This window comes from Ochotona princeps, chromosome 2 (genome assembly GCF_030435755.1).
Source record: "Ochotona princeps isolate mOchPri1 chromosome 2, mOchPri1.hap1, whole genome shotgun sequence".
In the NCBI taxonomy this organism is placed as follows: domain Eukaryota; kingdom Metazoa; phylum Chordata; class Mammalia; order Lagomorpha; family Ochotonidae; genus Ochotona; species Ochotona princeps.
In genome coordinates this window covers 86894914-86913060 of record NC_080833.1, presented here as the reverse complement: position 1 = coordinate 86913060, position 18147 = coordinate 86894914, and the positions used below count along the sequence as shown (strand labels likewise).

The 18147-nt window shown below is 36.4% G+C and overlaps 1 protein-coding gene across 2 annotated transcripts in view; it reads left to right on the top strand.

Annotated features, from left to right (window-relative positions):
* Positions 1-18147, top strand: part of OLFM3 (olfactomedin 3) — a 184980-nt gene that overhangs the window by 153576 nt on the left and 13257 nt on the right. For both annotated transcript variants that reach the window (XM_004582002.4, XM_004582001.3), the window contains exons 2-3: positions 7416-7562; positions 13929-14084. In XM_004582002.4, the coding sequence (XP_004582059.1) occupies positions 7416-7562; positions 13929-14084 (303 nt within the window). The remainder of the gene's footprint in view (positions 1-7415; positions 7563-13928; positions 14085-18147) is intronic.

The following is an 18147-nucleotide window of genomic DNA, read 5'->3' as shown; positions in this document are numbered from 1 at the left end:
TAGACTGTAATCGTCACCAGGGTCAACTGGAATTGGGGGTGGGCCAGGCCGGGGGAGGCTACAGCACCCACTCGCAAATGCGAAGGTGAGGGGGGCCATGCCACACTGGGCCGCAGCACGCAACCAGCACACATGAGAACCAGGGAGGGTGGAGGTAAAGCTGGTAGGGGAAATGTGGAGGATCCCCTGCTAGAAAACCACTTCCGCTGGAGAGCATGAGTTGGGATGGGGGCACATCAGACTGGGCAGGGCTACAACACCTGTGGACCTCATGTGAGCCAGATCAGGGAAGAGTCAGGCTCAGTTGACTGTCCCTTTTTGTGCAAGCATAAATCATAATGGTTGAGGGTTGGTTGGACGTTGCTGCAGCATCAGCTGGTAGACACTGGCACTGGGGGCTAATTCTGTCAAGTTAAACTACAGAACCACTGGGGAAGTGCACGATCTGGGAGTGGGCCCAGGAGGGAAATAGTGGGCACCTCCCTCTTGGGTTATCACTTCCACTGGAGACAATAAAAACTGGGACTGGGGCAGACCTGGCTGGATAGAATGGCACCCACCAGCATGGGCGTGGGCTGGATAGTGGGCCTGGTTGGGTTGAACTAGGCTTCAATGCCCACTCAATGCCCACTGACATATATTAGAGCTGAATGGGATGTGGGACAGACTAGACCAGTCTGCTGCACAAACGGGTAAGCATGGGAACCAGGGCAGGGGGCGGGCCTGGTGGGTGTTATTGTAGGTTGCTCCATCTAGGTTGCAGCTCCCACTGGTTTGTGTGAGGGCGAAGTGTGTGCTGGGCAGAATCAGGCTTGACTGCAACATCCATTAGTTCAATCCACGTCGAAGACAGGGTTGGAAACAGAACTGACCCAGCAATTGCAAGACCATCATGTGCAAAGCTTGATGGGGGCGACAGACTGTGCTGCACCTTGTACTGGCAAGCACACACGAGAATCAGGTCTGGGATGGCCTCAGAAAAACTTTCTTTGGGGATCTTCCCAATCAAACTGCCAGAATCAGAATTCCAACCATGAAGAAAAGTTTAGGTTTCATGGTCTGACCATGGATTGCAAATGCCAAAGCTGAGCCTCCTCAGCAGATCAGATGATGCAGTGGACAGCATACCTAGGTGCACATGGAGGATTTGACAGTTCATCGGAACCTGCAGAGAACACCTGGAATCACAACAGAGGATGGAGGACAGAACAAATCAATCAAAAACCCCAGCCATGTGTATGTAGTGAAAATCTGAACAAACGGAGACTCTAAAGTGGACTATGTCAACCAGTGGATTCTGCAGCTATTTCATCGTGCTTGGAATAGCGAAACTGGCAGCAATTCAGAACTGCTGAATTATAAAAACCATTCAAGCAAGACCCTCGGAGCATATCCCACATCTGGAACCAGGGATGGGTGGGAGGCTGAGGGGGGGGGGACTTCTCCCTTTATCTCCCTATTTACCCAAGATACAGAAAAAAAAAGCAATAATGTTGAAACAATACTCTTACCCACTTTGCTATTGCCCTTGACCATTTGTGCCCTAATCAATTATGTAAAAATTGTCAAAATAAAGCAATTTTTAAAAAATTATTTCAATTCTCAGAGCAGTCTTAAATATTTCATGAGTTTTACAACATTAACAATTGCTAAATAGTTTATTTAATTTTTCCAATTAACACAAGAGGGTCGAATATCTGCATTAGTAGTCACTGTGATTAGTAATATTTGGATAATAATTAACTATGTGTACCCTCCAGTTTCAAGTGCTGGACTTCACTCAGAAAATTCTTCAACTCAGGAACACTTCAGCTCATAAAATATTGTTTAGGTTAACATCATCATATATGAAGGGAAATCCAAATATTTTTTATTGTAGTTAAACTTTGGACTCTAATGAGACTATCCAAGCAGCAATATCGGCTCCACTGACAATTTTATACCTGACCCTGAGCAAGTACCTTTCAGTGTTTGGTCTCTGTTTCCCCATCAATGAAATGGGCAGAATAACATCATGGAGCGCACAGAGTTATTATAATATTCAAAGGCAACATGTATCAATTACCAAGAAATGAATACTGCATTATTAATAACTATTATATGACTCTTATTGAAATCTGAATAATCACTCTTATATATCAAAATTAGAGCAAATCTTTTCTCACAGGTTCCCAAACATTAGCTAATTATGTCCTTCCACCTTTTTCATTTGCGTTTATTTTTATCCTCTTTTTAACGCCATCCTGGGAGCCCTAAAAGCACTAGAAAGTGTTATGAGATTCTCTTTTTAATTCTTAGAAATTTTTATAACATGAACAAGTTTCACGTATTTTACGACACACATTTACAGTCAGAGCAATACTTTCTATCCACATTCCCCACTCAATATCCTCCCTCATTCATTCCAACATAGATGTCCCTATCAAAACCCACAATCTGACACTCATTTCTTTTTCTCTATCAGGTATCTGGTTTCCCCTTTTCCAAGGAGCCTTTTCCTGACTTTATATAGCTTAGACCATTCAAACTAAGTGTATCAGAGAAGGTCATGATTCTTTTCAATGATTCTTACAAGAAGACAACTGAAAGTACAAACAGGACTAGTCTACCCTTATTAAGTTGACACTTCAGGAAGAATGCTAAATTAACCTCAAAGCTTATTCATCTTTCCCATTTCCCTCATTCCAGAGAAAAACTGACACTCAGCCCTGTCATGATAAGCTCCATGTTAGTTAAGCAAACACCTGCCAAGTGCACATCAATATTAATGTTTCCAAGTTTAGCAATCAGTATTTGAACTGCTGCTAAATATTTTAGTATTACAATTGCTTGCCCCTGCTCTTTTATCTAAAAACTAAATTTATTTTATTGACAAAACTTCACTTTATGATATATTTGAGATTTGTGTTCAGTGTTAGCAGAAGCCTAGCTAAGAAAAGTATAGGGCCTAGGGAAATGAGCCAATCCCAAAAGGTTAAATACCACATGTTTGCCTTAATTTAAGATGATATGATGCTACGTATAACATGTTATGTTTTGAATGTTATATGTTGTGTATAAACTAAAATTGAAGTATAGGTGAGGTGGTCACAGAAGGTGACTGGGAACTCGCATTTACTTTTAACATATTGGTTACTCATTACTATGTCAATTAATTCCATAATGATGTAAATTTTTGCTGATGGTATGTTGGAGCTTTCAATTGACTGGGATGATACTCTGCTGGCTCTGTCTTCAGACCAGAGAGGGTATACCTAAGAAGCCGTTGAACTTGACTGGACAATAAGATGCTGGACTCTATGTTTGGTATACGCTTGTAATGGGGGAATCTCAACTGAACTTGAGCTGTGGTTATGCAACAAGGTGGAGGAATCCACCATGGTGGGAGGGTTTGGGGAGGGGTGGGGAGAACCCAAGTATCTATGTAATTGTGTCACATAATACAATGTAATTACTGAAGTTAAATAATAAACAATTAAAAAAAAAAGAAAAGTATAGGGTCTATGTACAGATGTAATAATCCTATTTAGTTATTCAACTAGCTTGTAATTATGTAATTGAAACTATTCTGTTAGACTATTTCCAGCTCAATTCTGTAATTGATAGCTGAATGTTTCTTCTATCAGAAAGAATAACTCAAAAATATTCAAGATCTTAAGTATTACTAATAATATATAACCCTAAGGTGATGTCCTATCTTAACTGTATATCCAGATATAAATGTAAAAAAAAAGTGAAATGACAATGGTGAAAAACAAACAAAAAATCAAGAAATCTGACTTCCCAGAAATAAAAGGCAGTATAAAAAATGTTAATGAACCTTCTTTAGAAGAAACTGAAAAGAAAGAAAGCTCTATAACATTTGCTATTAATAATACATTAAGTATAAGGACTATAAAATCTTTGTAAATTGCTTGAATTTATAGTTACAATTTCCACAATATTTGTTCATAATTATTATTGGAATTACTAATCAGATTAGTTTGAGATCCTCGAAAAGAAGAGCACTTTGTGCTGGTTTATGTTGTCTGATGACCTAGAGCCTATGACATAATAATCAAGAGATTATGTTGATTTTTCTGTGAATACTACTGATCTAAAAGCCTGCAGATTGTGGCATATCCAAAGAGAGAGAGAGAAGCTTTGTTCAATTTTTAAGACTATACTTATGACACTCGACAGAAGATATTGTTTGCAGGGAAATGGAACTGCTCAGTAATGCTGTGCAAAGCAGTTCTTACCAGATAGAGATGCCACCTGCAATAGCAACATACCGTATGGGCATTGGTTTGGAACCTGGGACTCTATTTCTGATTCAGTTCCCCTCCAATGTGCTTGGGAAACAGTGGAAAATGGTCCAAGTCCTTGGGCTTCTGCATCCACGTGGGAGACTAGCATAAATTTCCTGGCTTTGATTTTGCCCTGTCCTACCATTTCAGGAGGGAACCAATTGATGGAAGACCTTCTGTGTGACCCTCTGTCTCACTGTTACACTGAATTTCAAATAAATAAAAATTTAAAAGTTAATTTTAAGAAATAAAGTAGTTAAAATGAAATAGACACGAGACAGCTGAATGGTACCTTATAGCCATTTTAAGGTATATAGCAGCCGGTCCTGTATATAAACTAAAATTGAAATGTCAATGAGCTAATCATAGGTTGTGGTTAAGAACTTGCTTTTTTTTTTTTTATAACATACTGGTTACTCAAAACCATGTCAATTCCATAATGTTGCAAATTGCTGTTGATGTTATATTGGGACTCTTAATTGACTGGGATGATATTCTACCAGCTCTAACTTCGAACCAGAAATGGTCTCCCCAAGAAACTGTTCAACCCATCTGGACAATAAGTAGCTGGACTCTATGCTTGGTATACATTTGCAAGGAAAGAATCTTGATTGAATTTGAACTGTAATACTGCATCAAGGTGGAGGAATCCACCAGGGGGGAGGGGCGTGGGGAGGGGTGGGGGGATTCCCAGAGCCTATGAAACAGTCACATAATGCAAAATAATTAATAAAAACGTAAATTATATAAAAAAAAGAAATAAACTAGTTTTCTACCACTCTCCATCTACTCCATATACCTAGCCTCAACACAGACTCTAACAGTCCTATTCATGTCAATCCTTTTTCCGCCCCCTCAGACTGATTCATTAAATACCTTCTTTTCAAGAATCTACTTTTGCCTTCCTCTTGCGCCAATCAAACATGAAACACCTCCCTATCTATTGAACCTTTGGAAATTTCAGAAGAGAAGACACAGGCAGGCTGAATAAATTCAAATCCTGACTGAAAACTAAGCTCTGAGTGTACCAGAAGCTGAGCCACTGTTATATCAACAGGATAAACAAATTCAGACTCAAAGCAATGGTTTGTCTATGTAACATCTGTTAGATAAGCTTTTACATGTCCATATAACTAATCTCATAAAGGTAAACAGAGTGTTATATTTTTAATGAAAATCTGTTACACTGATTGTTGCAAAGATAATTCCAGATAAATCGAATTCACTAAAATGTAACATTAAAACTCATTTTGCTTTTTTTTTAAACTCCTTTTAGAAATCTGGCTACCAGAAAATTGTAAGTTACACGTATGACTGTCACTACATTTTTGGTTTAAATACTACTCTAGAACATACCATTTAACTTCAAATTCTCGTTCACCACATACAAGCAATCTGGTCTCAGGAAGCTTAACAAATTTCCCCTTTTGGTGAAATGAAAATGACAAAATTTCCTACTACCTAAGGTGGTTTTGCTCTCATAAAGTCAGTACATGTAAACTCTCTCCTGAAAGGGGGCCTGACGTTGAGCATGCTGGCATTCGTGACTATCCACAAAGACTCAGCTGAGAACTAAGCAATCAGCATCTGAAATAAATAGGCAAATGGATACCGGGGCAGTGAACATATTAGATATAGGGATTTCTGTTTATATAGTAGAAGGAAATTTTCTTTTTTTTCTTAAAAAATAAAACTGTGCCAACTATAAATAATGGCAATAATTAACTTGGAAATTTCTAATTTTTAGCTTTTTGAAAGTCTAATTATGACAATTTTCTTCCATTGACATGCATCAGTGAAAATGAACTTGCTCTGTATGCATTACTCTGAGGTATGCTGATAGTCTTACAGAAAATTAAGCAAAAAATAAGCATATTTAACTTTGTACCTCAGAAGTGTTACTTCAAGGCCCAAATAAAAAATTACAACATTTCTCATATTTCAGTTAGTCATTGAAAGCAGACATGCAAGGGAAATAACAATACTAAATAATATATATTACATCCCTAATGAATAGTTGAAATACTTCTTCAGAGCACACTGAACTCATAAAAGCCCGAATGTGTTAACAGTTTAAAAGTAAAATATATAATAAAAACATTTATGAATTAGCATACCATGCTTGCATAGTTCATGATAGACAAAATATTGAATCAGCTAAGATATTCATCATACAATGAATGGTAAACAAAACGTGTGTGTGTATATATATATATACACATCATCCAGCTATAAAAAGGCAATTCTGTTATTTGCAGACAAACTGTTAAAATTAGAGTACATAGTGTTGAATGAAACAAGCCAGACACATAAAGACTCCCCTTATATGGGGGAATAAATAGCAGGTGAGAGGCCATGTACATATGTTTTGCTGAAAATGCGGAAAGACCAACTTAGCTGGACTGGAGACTCCTCTGGACAATGCAGCAGACAAGCTATGAGCATAAATAGGAGGCTGACTGAACTGCCACTATTTTCAGCAGGGATTTCTGGGTGGAAGGGTGATTGTGCACTGTAGATTTTGAATGATGGCAATTTAACAGACTCTTAAAAATATTCTCTTTAATTCCTCTGAAGTTTCAAGTGAACATTTTGCAAAAACAGTATTGACCTATGTATTTATATCCTACGCAACCATAGTCTTTATCTCTTGGATTATTAATAACTGAGTTTTCATTACATTCCATGTTCCTTGAGAGAGTACATTGCTTCAGAATATCACACATAAATAATATTTAAAAATGCTGGTTATTGTCATTCACCATTAAGAAGGAAAAGCTAACAAATGTAATGTAAAAAATTGGTCAAATTTATTTAGTGATTACTAGATGTCTTAAAATTACATTAAAATACCAAAATATGACAGCATTCAGAAGTGATTTGAGATGAACAAAGATCTAATAATACAGATACTCAAAAAGATACGGAAATTCCCTCTGGATAAGGATAAGGTATAACTAAAATTTTATTGCCTACATTGTTTAAAATCACTATTTTCCTTATTTTAAACAATGGAAACAAATTTTAGTTCTTAAAAAAATTGCTTTGTTTAAATGCTACACGCCCACACCTGCTTTGTTCTATAATGTGTTTCCGTATTTTGCTTGTTTGCTATTGGTTTTTCAGACACAGGTTAGTCCCAAAGAAGGATGGCAAGTGTATAGCTCGGCGCAGGATCCTGATGGCCGATGCATTTGTACAGTGGTTGCTCCAGAACAAAATCTGTGTTCCAGGGATGCCAAAAGCAGGCAACTTCGCCAACTACTGGAAAAGGTAGGTGTCCTGCACAACTGATGCGCATTTTTATTGAAACGCATCAAGTTTTGGAAAGAAAATGTGGTACAAGTAATGGTTGGAACAGTCATGATTTTTGTACCTCTTCTCGAACAAGTATTTTTCTAATGCTTTTTTCTTCAAAAGCATCTGCTTGAGCTTCTTGCAATATGTTCTGTTTCTCTGATTTTCTTCTGTTTCTAGTGCTGGTTTCTTAAGACTTGACTCTGCCACAAATGAGTGTCTTAATAACAGTCTTTAAGGAAACAAAATGCAGCTTTATGCCAATGCCAGAGAGTCAGCCGCAGATATCAGGATCAAACCAAGCTATTTGAGCTCATGCTTTCAGATCCCATTAACAACCTTGCAAGAAAGTTAAAATAATGGCATGCAATATGCATGCGAGCTTGACAGATAATGTATAATTCTGACTATTTATCATTTGCTAAGTCGCTCTTTTGAACATTAAGATATTCAATTTTCTTCAATATCATTCTCTCCATAATTTATTTAAACTGAATTCATAACAATCAAATGCAAAATATCTGTGATTTATTCTCTTTTCCAGACAAAAGTTAGCTCACAAAATGTTATTTATGTTTAGTTGGGGAGAGAGGTGGCCAATGAATGGTTCTTTCAATTATGCCCATTCAGAATTTCACTGTACTGGGCTCTGAATATAGCAGGACAGCTGGGTGGCCAGAATGATGCAGACAACAAAAGTTTTGAATTCTAAGCATCATCAGGGATAATAAGATAAATTAGGTAACATGCATTAAAAAGAACACTGTGCTTGCCAGTTCACTGTGTACAATTTCACTTTCGTGATCATCCATACATTTATGGTGTGAATAGGAAATTTTTAACATAAAATTAGAAGGAGAAATGAATGCATTTCATTTGTTACTGTAGACATTCTTAAAAATTTCACAATTTCAAGTCAAGACACAACTTTCTTCTAATCTTATATGATAAAAATGTTTCTTCTCTGCAGGTTTTAAGGAAACATTTCCTCATACTTTCTTCCTTCCCTTCTTTGAGCTTTCATCACTGATTGCCTCCTTGTATATAATATCCCATCACTCCTACTTCCACATCATCTAACAAAACAAAATAGCATACGTCTTTTTCATTTCAACTATTCTGATTATCATGTCTGTTAACTCTTACAAATCAGAAACATGAATTATTATTTTGAGTTACTAAGACAATTTCCTTTATTTTTGTAAAACTTCAAGTATATAGCTTTGTCATGCTTTGTTGAATTAAAATATGTTTTAGTAAAAACATTTTGTATTTTTAAAATCAATTTTTCACTTCTATTAAATGATTTTCGCCCTAAGACTAACAACACCTTACATTAATCTCTCAATACACAATTACCTTTCTTTTATATCTAGTATGGTGAAATACCCTTTTACATAATATATATTACAACTTTTTGGTAGAGTACTGCATATACCCATCATAATATAGACGCAAACATTTTTTCACAAATACTTGACATTAATTCAAATAAATTTAAGTGATAGGATGTTGATAATTCACTCTGTAAGTTCAAAGTAAAGTATATTCCAGAGATATAATAGAATTAGATATTACTGATAAACAATGCATGAAATTACGAACAGAACACTTATAAAAAGAGATCATGATGGTATGTGTGGCCAGACCATATGATATGTAATTTTAGTGTTAAAAGGAAACTTTACAAATCATATTTTTAAAATTTGCTATAACCTAAACAACAACAAAAAACGACAAAACTTGTTAATTAAGGTCATCAATGTTTGCTTTCTCAAATTACCTCTATAACAGTTTGATGCCAACAGAAAAGAGTAAGTGCCTCATTTTCCAGCAGCTTGATGGAAGTGGGCATGGCTAATTTTTTGCACTATTCCAGAGACATATAAAGTAAGCATTCAGTTTCAATATTAATACAGTTTCTCAAGGCTCGCCTTCATACCATGTTCATGGCATGGAGAGACAAACAATGATGTTCTCCAAGCAGGTCCTTTACTATTCATCAAATGGTTGATTTGGTCAAGAAAAACATTTATTTGACTAAGAAAAATATTAACTTTCAATTATTATTATATTTTTCCTCAACTCAAACATTCTAAAAGAGGTATTTCTCCTTAGAAGTTTACCTAAATGAAAACTAGTGTTTTCTGAGATAAAAAGCATTTCAATATCACTCCATCAGAATTGGTGAGCTGAGTAAGCTGAGTTTCATTTTCTCAGCATCAAGCAAGTGTTTTCAGAATTTCACTGATGGAGCACATACTTATCTAAGCGATTCTATCTCAAACAGTTTTGCCAAACATTTATGTAACTGAATATTAAACAATTATCTAATTAGTTTCACATTATTTCTAGTCCTAAAATGATAAAATTGAAGTTGCTGGTCTAAGCTATTATTTACTAACCACATCTGTTCTCTGTACACATGAAGATATCCTGATGTACAAAATTCAATATTTTCCAAAGAGAGATTTATAGAATAGTGTATTGGTAACATCCTCACAGAGAAAAAGAAGTTACAAAGACCCACATATGAAGCTTCACCATTTGGATTTCCAGAACACAATTTATTGTTACTAGCTCTCTGAAGCCTCATGGTAAAAAAAAATATCCATTTAATTTTGTTAAACGCAAGGCTGTAAAAACATACAGCCATGGAACCATGGAAATTCTATTTTCTCATGTAACCTCTATACTAATTACCAGTGAGAGTGAAAATTTAATTTTATGTTCAGAAAGTCCTTAGACATTTTAATTCTACAAAGAACCAGGATAAATAAAGTTGAAAAGAATCATCACTAAAAGGGGACAATGAACTTGCCAAACTACATAGAGAGCTCAAAGCACAAGAACTCCCTGGAAGGTGAACTGCAGAACGTTAGGGGCAGCACAGCACGTTAAACATGAGGTCTCCTTCTTATAAGAGTAACTGTGGATATGAAATCGCCTGCATCATCTACACAGTTGTGCTAAGCAGGTTTCCAAAGCCAGTAAGAAAGCAAACCATTTTCAAGATAGCCAAAAGAAGAAGGTACAGGAAACCCAGAGTTTCAAATGAAAAAGCTGTGTTTGTAGTGATCACTCCTTAAATGTTACTCTTACATGAGGATCTACATTATGGAAGATCATGATCAAGTCTTAGCAAAATTTATTAAAGTTCATTTTCCTAAAACAAAGCAAAGTTAAATTGAAAATTAAATGAATAGGATGAGGCGCATGTAAAAATGACTATTTTATCTTTGTTTCAAATATCTTCCCTTGATCATCTTTTTCTAACTATATGGACTCTGTCTTGGCACACAAAATTCTTTGAAGCTGGTGATGCCTGACTTCACAGAAAAAATGCCTTAGTCAAACAGATAAGCAGTTTCTTTAACAGTAATGGCTTTCTTCATTCATGTTTCACCATAAACAAAGTTAGAAATTCGTTCTGAAAGCTTTGGATTTATTTCTGATTGGATTACCATGCATTCAATGTTGGCACAGTAATTCTGTGCATCATTAAAGAATTTTAAATGGAGATTTCTAAATGTATGAATGACAGTAACTTGAAAAATAAAATATTTGATAGCCCTTTGATGCTATATTCTAATCAGTGAAAGAGGCAGGGAGTCCTTCAAGATTTGCAAACTTGAGCTATCATTCATTTCTATTACAAACCCAAGGTAATTTTACTCAATAAATATTTCTTAAGTGCCTAGCCTGCCACTAATTCTGTAGAAGGCCTAAGAAATAAAAGAAAAATAAAGAGCATGCAGATTTTAGATCTGTGATCTCACACAGGGAGAGCTACTTCTTGTCCTCACTCCAAGCACACGCTACACAGTTTGAATGTAGGCTAACCTGTGCTACATCAACCAAACACAAGGTCTACAAAGGGGAAGTCTATGGATCAGGAATGTCAGGAAAACAAAAAAAATTTTCTCTACCTGATAAGAAAAGTGGAAAATGAGACAGAGTTGGCATAGTACACTGCCTTTTCTGAATATGCTAGTCCTAAGGAGTATATCAACCGGGAGCACTCTGCAGATGGCTGACTGGTAACCTTTGTGACTTCACTTCACGGCAGAACTCATCCCTCTTGATTGATATATTTTGCAATGAAAACTACTTTGTACTATCACATATACATATGTGCTAACTAAACATAATTGGCATACCATATAAAATGTGCAGAACAAGGCCAAGTTCACCTGGGATCCCACTGCTATTTTGTTCACTAATACCTCCATACATTCCTTTATGCAAATACAATATCTAATTCTATGTAAATAGCTCTGTATGTATATGAGTACATTTTCATTTAAACAGGATTTTCACTTTTCAGTTTTCTTTACTTATTTGAAATTCAGAGTTAGGGAGAGAGAGAGAGACAGAGAGTGAGAGAGAGAGAGAGATATCTTCCATCTTCTCATTCACTTTCCAAATGGTTGCAGAAGCCAAACTGTGCTTCAGTGAAGGGAGGAATCAGGGACTCCATTTGGATCTTTGTCATGAGTTCGGGGCCCAAAAACTTGGGCCATACTCAGTTGCTCTCCCAGTCATATCAACCAGAAGCTGGTTTGAAAGTGGATTGAAACTGGCACCTGTGTGAACTGCCACCATTGCAAACTGTGCTATAATATATTGGGTCACAGCATAACCCTAAGAAACCTTACATTTGCTCTCTTACCTCAAAACAATACCATAATTTAACACATGGCCTTCTAATAGTTTCATATCTTTTCTGTGTTCTTGTTTATTTGCTCTGCTTACTTTTATATGGTATGGGCACCAGTTCTAATCCCGGCGGCTGAGTTCCCATCCAGCTCCTTCCTTGTGGCCTGCAAAAGTAGTCAAAGACGGCCCAAAGCCTTGGGACCCTGCACCAGCATGGGAGACCAGGAAGAGCTCCAGGCTCTCGGTTTTACATTGGTGCAACACTGGCCGCTGAGGTCACTTGGGGAGTGCATCATCAGAAGGAAGATCTTCCTCTCTGGCTCTCCTCCTCTCTATATATCTGCCTTTCCAACAAAGAACAAATAAATAAATCTTTAAAAAATACAAGAATCTTATTTTCCTTAACAATCTTCAGGTTAACTTTTCATGGTAATCCAATGATCCTTAAACATCGATGCACATTAGAATCATTTGGGAATATTGAGAAAAGACAAATTCTAATTCACTACTCAAGGTTGGATCCTGAAACTGATCATTCCTGACAGACTCTAAGTAAAGCCAAAGCTGGTACTCAGAAGACAATGCTTTGAGCAACGCCAAGTGTGAAGCTCTAGCTAATTTATTATATGGTTTGTTCACATTACATCTCTCAACTCAGTTAACAACTCCCCACTGTTAGAGACTTTCCCTTAGTTTTTGGTGTTAAACTACTACAGATACTATAGCATTATTATTATTTTTAAATTATCTACTTAGGAGGCAGAGGGAGAGACAAATAGAAAGCTTCAATTTGCTGACTTTCTCTCCTAAAGCTGGCAGTGGCTTACAACAGGCCAGACCAGAACCAGGAGCAGGCAGTTCAACCCATTTCTCACATGAATGAAAGGAGCCAAAAACCTTGAGTTATTGTTATTGTCACAACTGGAGTCAAGAATGAGAAGCAGCCATCAATTCCAGACACTCCAGTGTGAGTCATGGATATCTTAACCATTAAAACAGCACTTTTTCCCTCTCAATTTTACACTTTCTAGGCCATATTTCCTATTTCTAAATAGCCCAAAGCTCATTGAACCTGGAATTGTTCCATCAGCATAATAAGTTTTTACTGCTCATCTACCAAGTACTTAATAGTTGCCATTTTGTAGGTCTCATAAACAGAAGTATAATCCAATTGACGAGCTGTCCAGCCAGTATATTGATCAACTCTGTCTCCCATTTGGGATTAATTAGGACCTAAAGGAAAAATAACAACACTGAAGTAGAAGAATTCTATTTCACACTTCACTATAATTTAAAACTGCTAAGCATTCCTAATCCTTATGAAGTCTAAATTAATGATCACAGAAACAAATTATTTCAGCATGTTTGGGTATTACAAGGCTACACAGCCTTATAATGAAAGTTCTATTATTGCATTATTTTTCTACTATAAAAATGCATATTTATATTATAGGTAGAATGCCTATTTTTCTTATTTTTCCATCAAAAGAATAAGTTTCTCTTGCTGAGTTCTTATGTGTTCATCATGAAAATGTTTTCTTCTAAAAATGTCACACATGGGAAGCCATTTAAGGATTTGTCACTGTCAGTTCTTGTGTTAATGCCATTTTTTGGCAACTTCACTCATAATTTCAGATATTGATAAGCAGACCATAATGTACAACTAATATATTTGTTTAACAGGTTCAGAACATGTCTCAATCTATCGAAGTTTTAAACTTGAGAACTCAGAGAGATTTTCAATATGTTCTAAAAATGGAAACCCAAATGAAAGGACTGAAGGCCAAATTTCGACAGATTGAAGATGACCGGAAGACACTAATGACCAAGCATTTTCAAGTAGGTTTGACTTCTGAACTCTGTCAATCCAAACAAGATGCTGAATGAGAGGGATTGCCAGCGTGGCATTCAGCTGGAAGTAACTGTGTTTGACCCATGTCTGTAAGTTTAAAGACTCGCTGGGGACATCAATTATTCTTTTCTGAAACTGAGCAATAGCTGGTAGGAATACATGAAAAAATTTTTCTTAAACAACATCCTTCTAGCATTAGGTTGAACTTCTCAATAGATTCTTCATTATATCGGGAAAGGGGAAAATCAATCATCACAGCTTTTCTTATTATTTTATTCCCTACAAATAGAAGAAATCTAGAGGATACAAATTATTAAGTATAATAATATTGACAAATGCAGGAAAGGACAGTCATCCATAAGTTTATATAGATATACTTATTTTCACTTTTGTGATTTAGTTAAAAATATGTAGGAACACTGAAGATAGTGGATTTAAGCATTTAGAAGTTTTCTTAACTGTATGACAATTATGGCTTTAAAAAATCTGAGTCTGATAATGTCACTTGAGTAGATATTTAAAAATGATGTTTCCTATAAAACTAGCACATAGTTTATAAAATACGGTGGTCACTCACTTATTAGACTTTCCTTATTCGTTGATAAGTCAGCTTCTCTACCAATACTGAAGGAGTGGAACTTAACTCAGCAGCTGGCCAAGGAAAGAAGTGCTTTTTGTGCAAACCAGTGACAGGTGGAAAAGTAGGCAGGCCATATATAACAGAATCTCAACATACCAGCTTTTTTATTTCTTGTTTTAAAGATTTATTTATTTATTTTTATTTATTTATTTATCGGAAAGGGAGATACACAGAGAGGAGGAGAAAGAGGGAGGAAGATCTTCCATCTGATGATTCACTCCCCAAGTGGTCTCAACGGCCAGAGCTGAGCCGATCTGAAGGCAGGAGACAGGAGCCTCTTCCAAAACCTCCCACACAGGCGCAGGGTGCCCCAAGGCCCTGGTTTGTTCTCCATTGCCCTCTCAGGCCACAAGCAGGGAGCTGGATGGGAATCGGGGCTACTGGGATTAGAACTGGTGCCCATATGGGATCCCAACACTTGCAAGGCGAGGACCCAGCCACCAGGCCACCATGCCAGGCCCATGAATGGCACATTTTAATGTGACAAAAATCTTCATGGCTTTGAAATTTCTTTGGCAGTAGACACCCTGAGTATATAAACCCATCTTGCACTGCACAGTTTGTAGAGCTTCTCCAAAAGACTACTAAAAAGGGAAGGAGCTCAGTGATTTGAAGCATGGACAAAACTGGCAAAAGTGAAGAATTATGAGGATTAGATTTCAGAGAGCAATAAGTAACGTTGGAATTGTACAAAGTGAAGGCAAATGAGAAAAATGATTACAACATACCTTACAATAAGAATTATTGTAGAAAGAGGATGAATAAGCTGGATTAATAGACAAAGTGCAGAGGAATGTTAAAAGGATAGATGGAGGGAAAATGTAAATTTGAGCTACTGTTTATTGAAAATATGTAACACAAGATAGTGTTGGGTACTTTGCAGGATACATAGTATATAATCTCTATCCCATAAAACACACAAAAAAATTAAAATCATGGTGATTAAAGGTGTGTTGCTTAAAAAAATCATGGTGATTAAAGGTGTGTTGCTTAGAGTGATTAGTTTTATTTAAAGATGATTGGAAAATTACCAGATTTGCCCATCTTCTATGTTCAAGAAAACAGTGTCGGACTAGTACCTGCACTACAGTACTAAAACACAAAGAGTATAAAGAAAATAAAATGCTTTAATTAAATTTCAGCATGCTGGGTTATAGCAGCAGGATTAGGAAATATCTGGACTATGGGATCATGCAATTTCCATAAACTCATTTGGTCTTGTTCTGCCTAGGCAACCTCAGACAGTATGTGAAATTCAATAAATCTGGAGAAAACTAATTTTTAGTTGATATTTTTGTATGTCACATGAATGATATCAATATCTAAATGGCCTTTGGCAGAAAGAAACATTCCCCACCCCTGAATTGAGAACCAGAAGCTGAAGCTATCCACCAAGTGGAAGATGGTAAAGTGGCACTTCAGGCATACTAGTAGCCATTTCCCAGCCATAGTCCCAGAAAGGAACAGGCACAGCAAGAGAGGGGCTCCCGGTGTTTGACTGCAGACATCCATGTGGTGAGACTTCTACAAAGCCAAGGGCTGGAGGGTAATTGCTTGGAACGACTGGAGAAATACCAAAAAGCCTTTGTATCACTGGGAAATCTTGGGAAAGGACAGAAGAAAAAGACATGAAAAAGCTGAAAAGTTGACAAAAACCAAATTAATAACTCACCTAGTTCAGGCCACCAATAACAAAACTCAATTATCAGGTTCATTGTGTGACATAATGATTTGGATTTTCCTAATTTATATCATCCAAGAATATGCTACTAAACTCTATTAGCATGAATTGCAACAACAAATATGTTTCTGAATAATCAGACAATCGAGGCAGTATTCTATGCAATTTAAATATACAAAATTTCTTCAATAAGTTAATAGAATATGCACATTATGAAAAATCATTGATTTCAGCAATTTTTGCACCAAAGTACCTTTTAACATGGTATTAAATAGTTTCTCACAATACTGTGTTCATACCTCAATCACAGAGAAGTAAATGTATAGGTAAACAGGTTGAGTCATGCTAATGGTAGATGTCATGTTTACATATGAAGTTGCTTTCAAAAATGCTCATAGGAGAAGTTAAAAATTTGAGATTATGATAGTAAACAAAAAACTATAATGTTCCACTTTAATCTTTTCAGTATTTGATTTGTGAGCTTGTTGGACATATCACTCTACTCTGATAAGTTTCAGAGTTTCAAAATTCATTTGTTGCTGCAACTCTAATAATGAATTATGAGTTCCTATTTTGACCAGGGAGAGCCACTAAATCTTTGACATTATGTTATCTCTTTTATATGACCAAAGTAGAATGTAAGATCTTTCATTTTAATAATGTTATAGTATGCAGCAAGTGGTAACAACAGAACTCTCATTAAAATTCTAATGAAACGATTGTATCTCCCTTTAGGGATACCACAAGATGATCATACTATTAAGTTTGTTTAAAATGAGCAATAAAATGAGCAAAACTGCAATTTTTCCTTTCAAACACTAACGTATGAATCTTTATCTTTTCCCTCCTATTCAACATGTTGCATATGCAGACACGTTTAAAGATATCAACATTTACAAATCAAGTAGCAATTTTGCCACAAAAAACTCAAGCCCACAAACAATGCAGCAGACAGTGCTCCTGCTATTGTCATGCATCTATAGTGACAGTATCTTACAAATGTCATATTCAAATGCAATTTTGAGCCCTTTAAGACAGTTACTATACAGCATGGTTTCTGATGACAAGAGTAGATGATTTTGAAATGATCGTAAGAGTTACAACACTTTCTACAATCGAAATCACATGTAATAAATTCTCAATTTACTCAAATTCCTAAAATAATCTCATTGAGGGCCCAGCTCCATGTCTATTGGCTAAATCCCTCACCTTACAAGTACGGGGGTCCCATAAGGGCACCTGTTGTGTTCCAGCTGCTCTACTTCACATCTAGCTCCCTGCTTGTGGCCTGGGAAAGCAACAGAGGATGGTCCAAAGCCTGGGGACCCTTGCACCCACATGGGAGACTCAGAAGAAGCTCTTAGCTTCTGACTTTGGATTGGCACAGCTCTGGCTGCTGCAGCCACCTGGGGAGTAAACCAGTGGATGGAAAATCTTTTCTGTCTCTCCTTCCCTCTGTAAAATTAAATTTCCAATAAAAATACATTAATCTTAAAAAAAGAAATATTCTTATGCACTACTCCCACAAAGTTTGCAGGAACAAAGTAACAGTGAAACATCTTGGAACTGTACATGCCGCTGTAGATTTGGTCCAGTCTTGAGATAAGTAGGAATAAAAAGGACCCTGTATAGAAAACAAATGAACTGTTCACTACGGAAAGTCAGTATTTCAGTTTCATGCAACTCTGTGCAAGTTGTTTGTCTGTTCCATATACTATGTATCATAGTT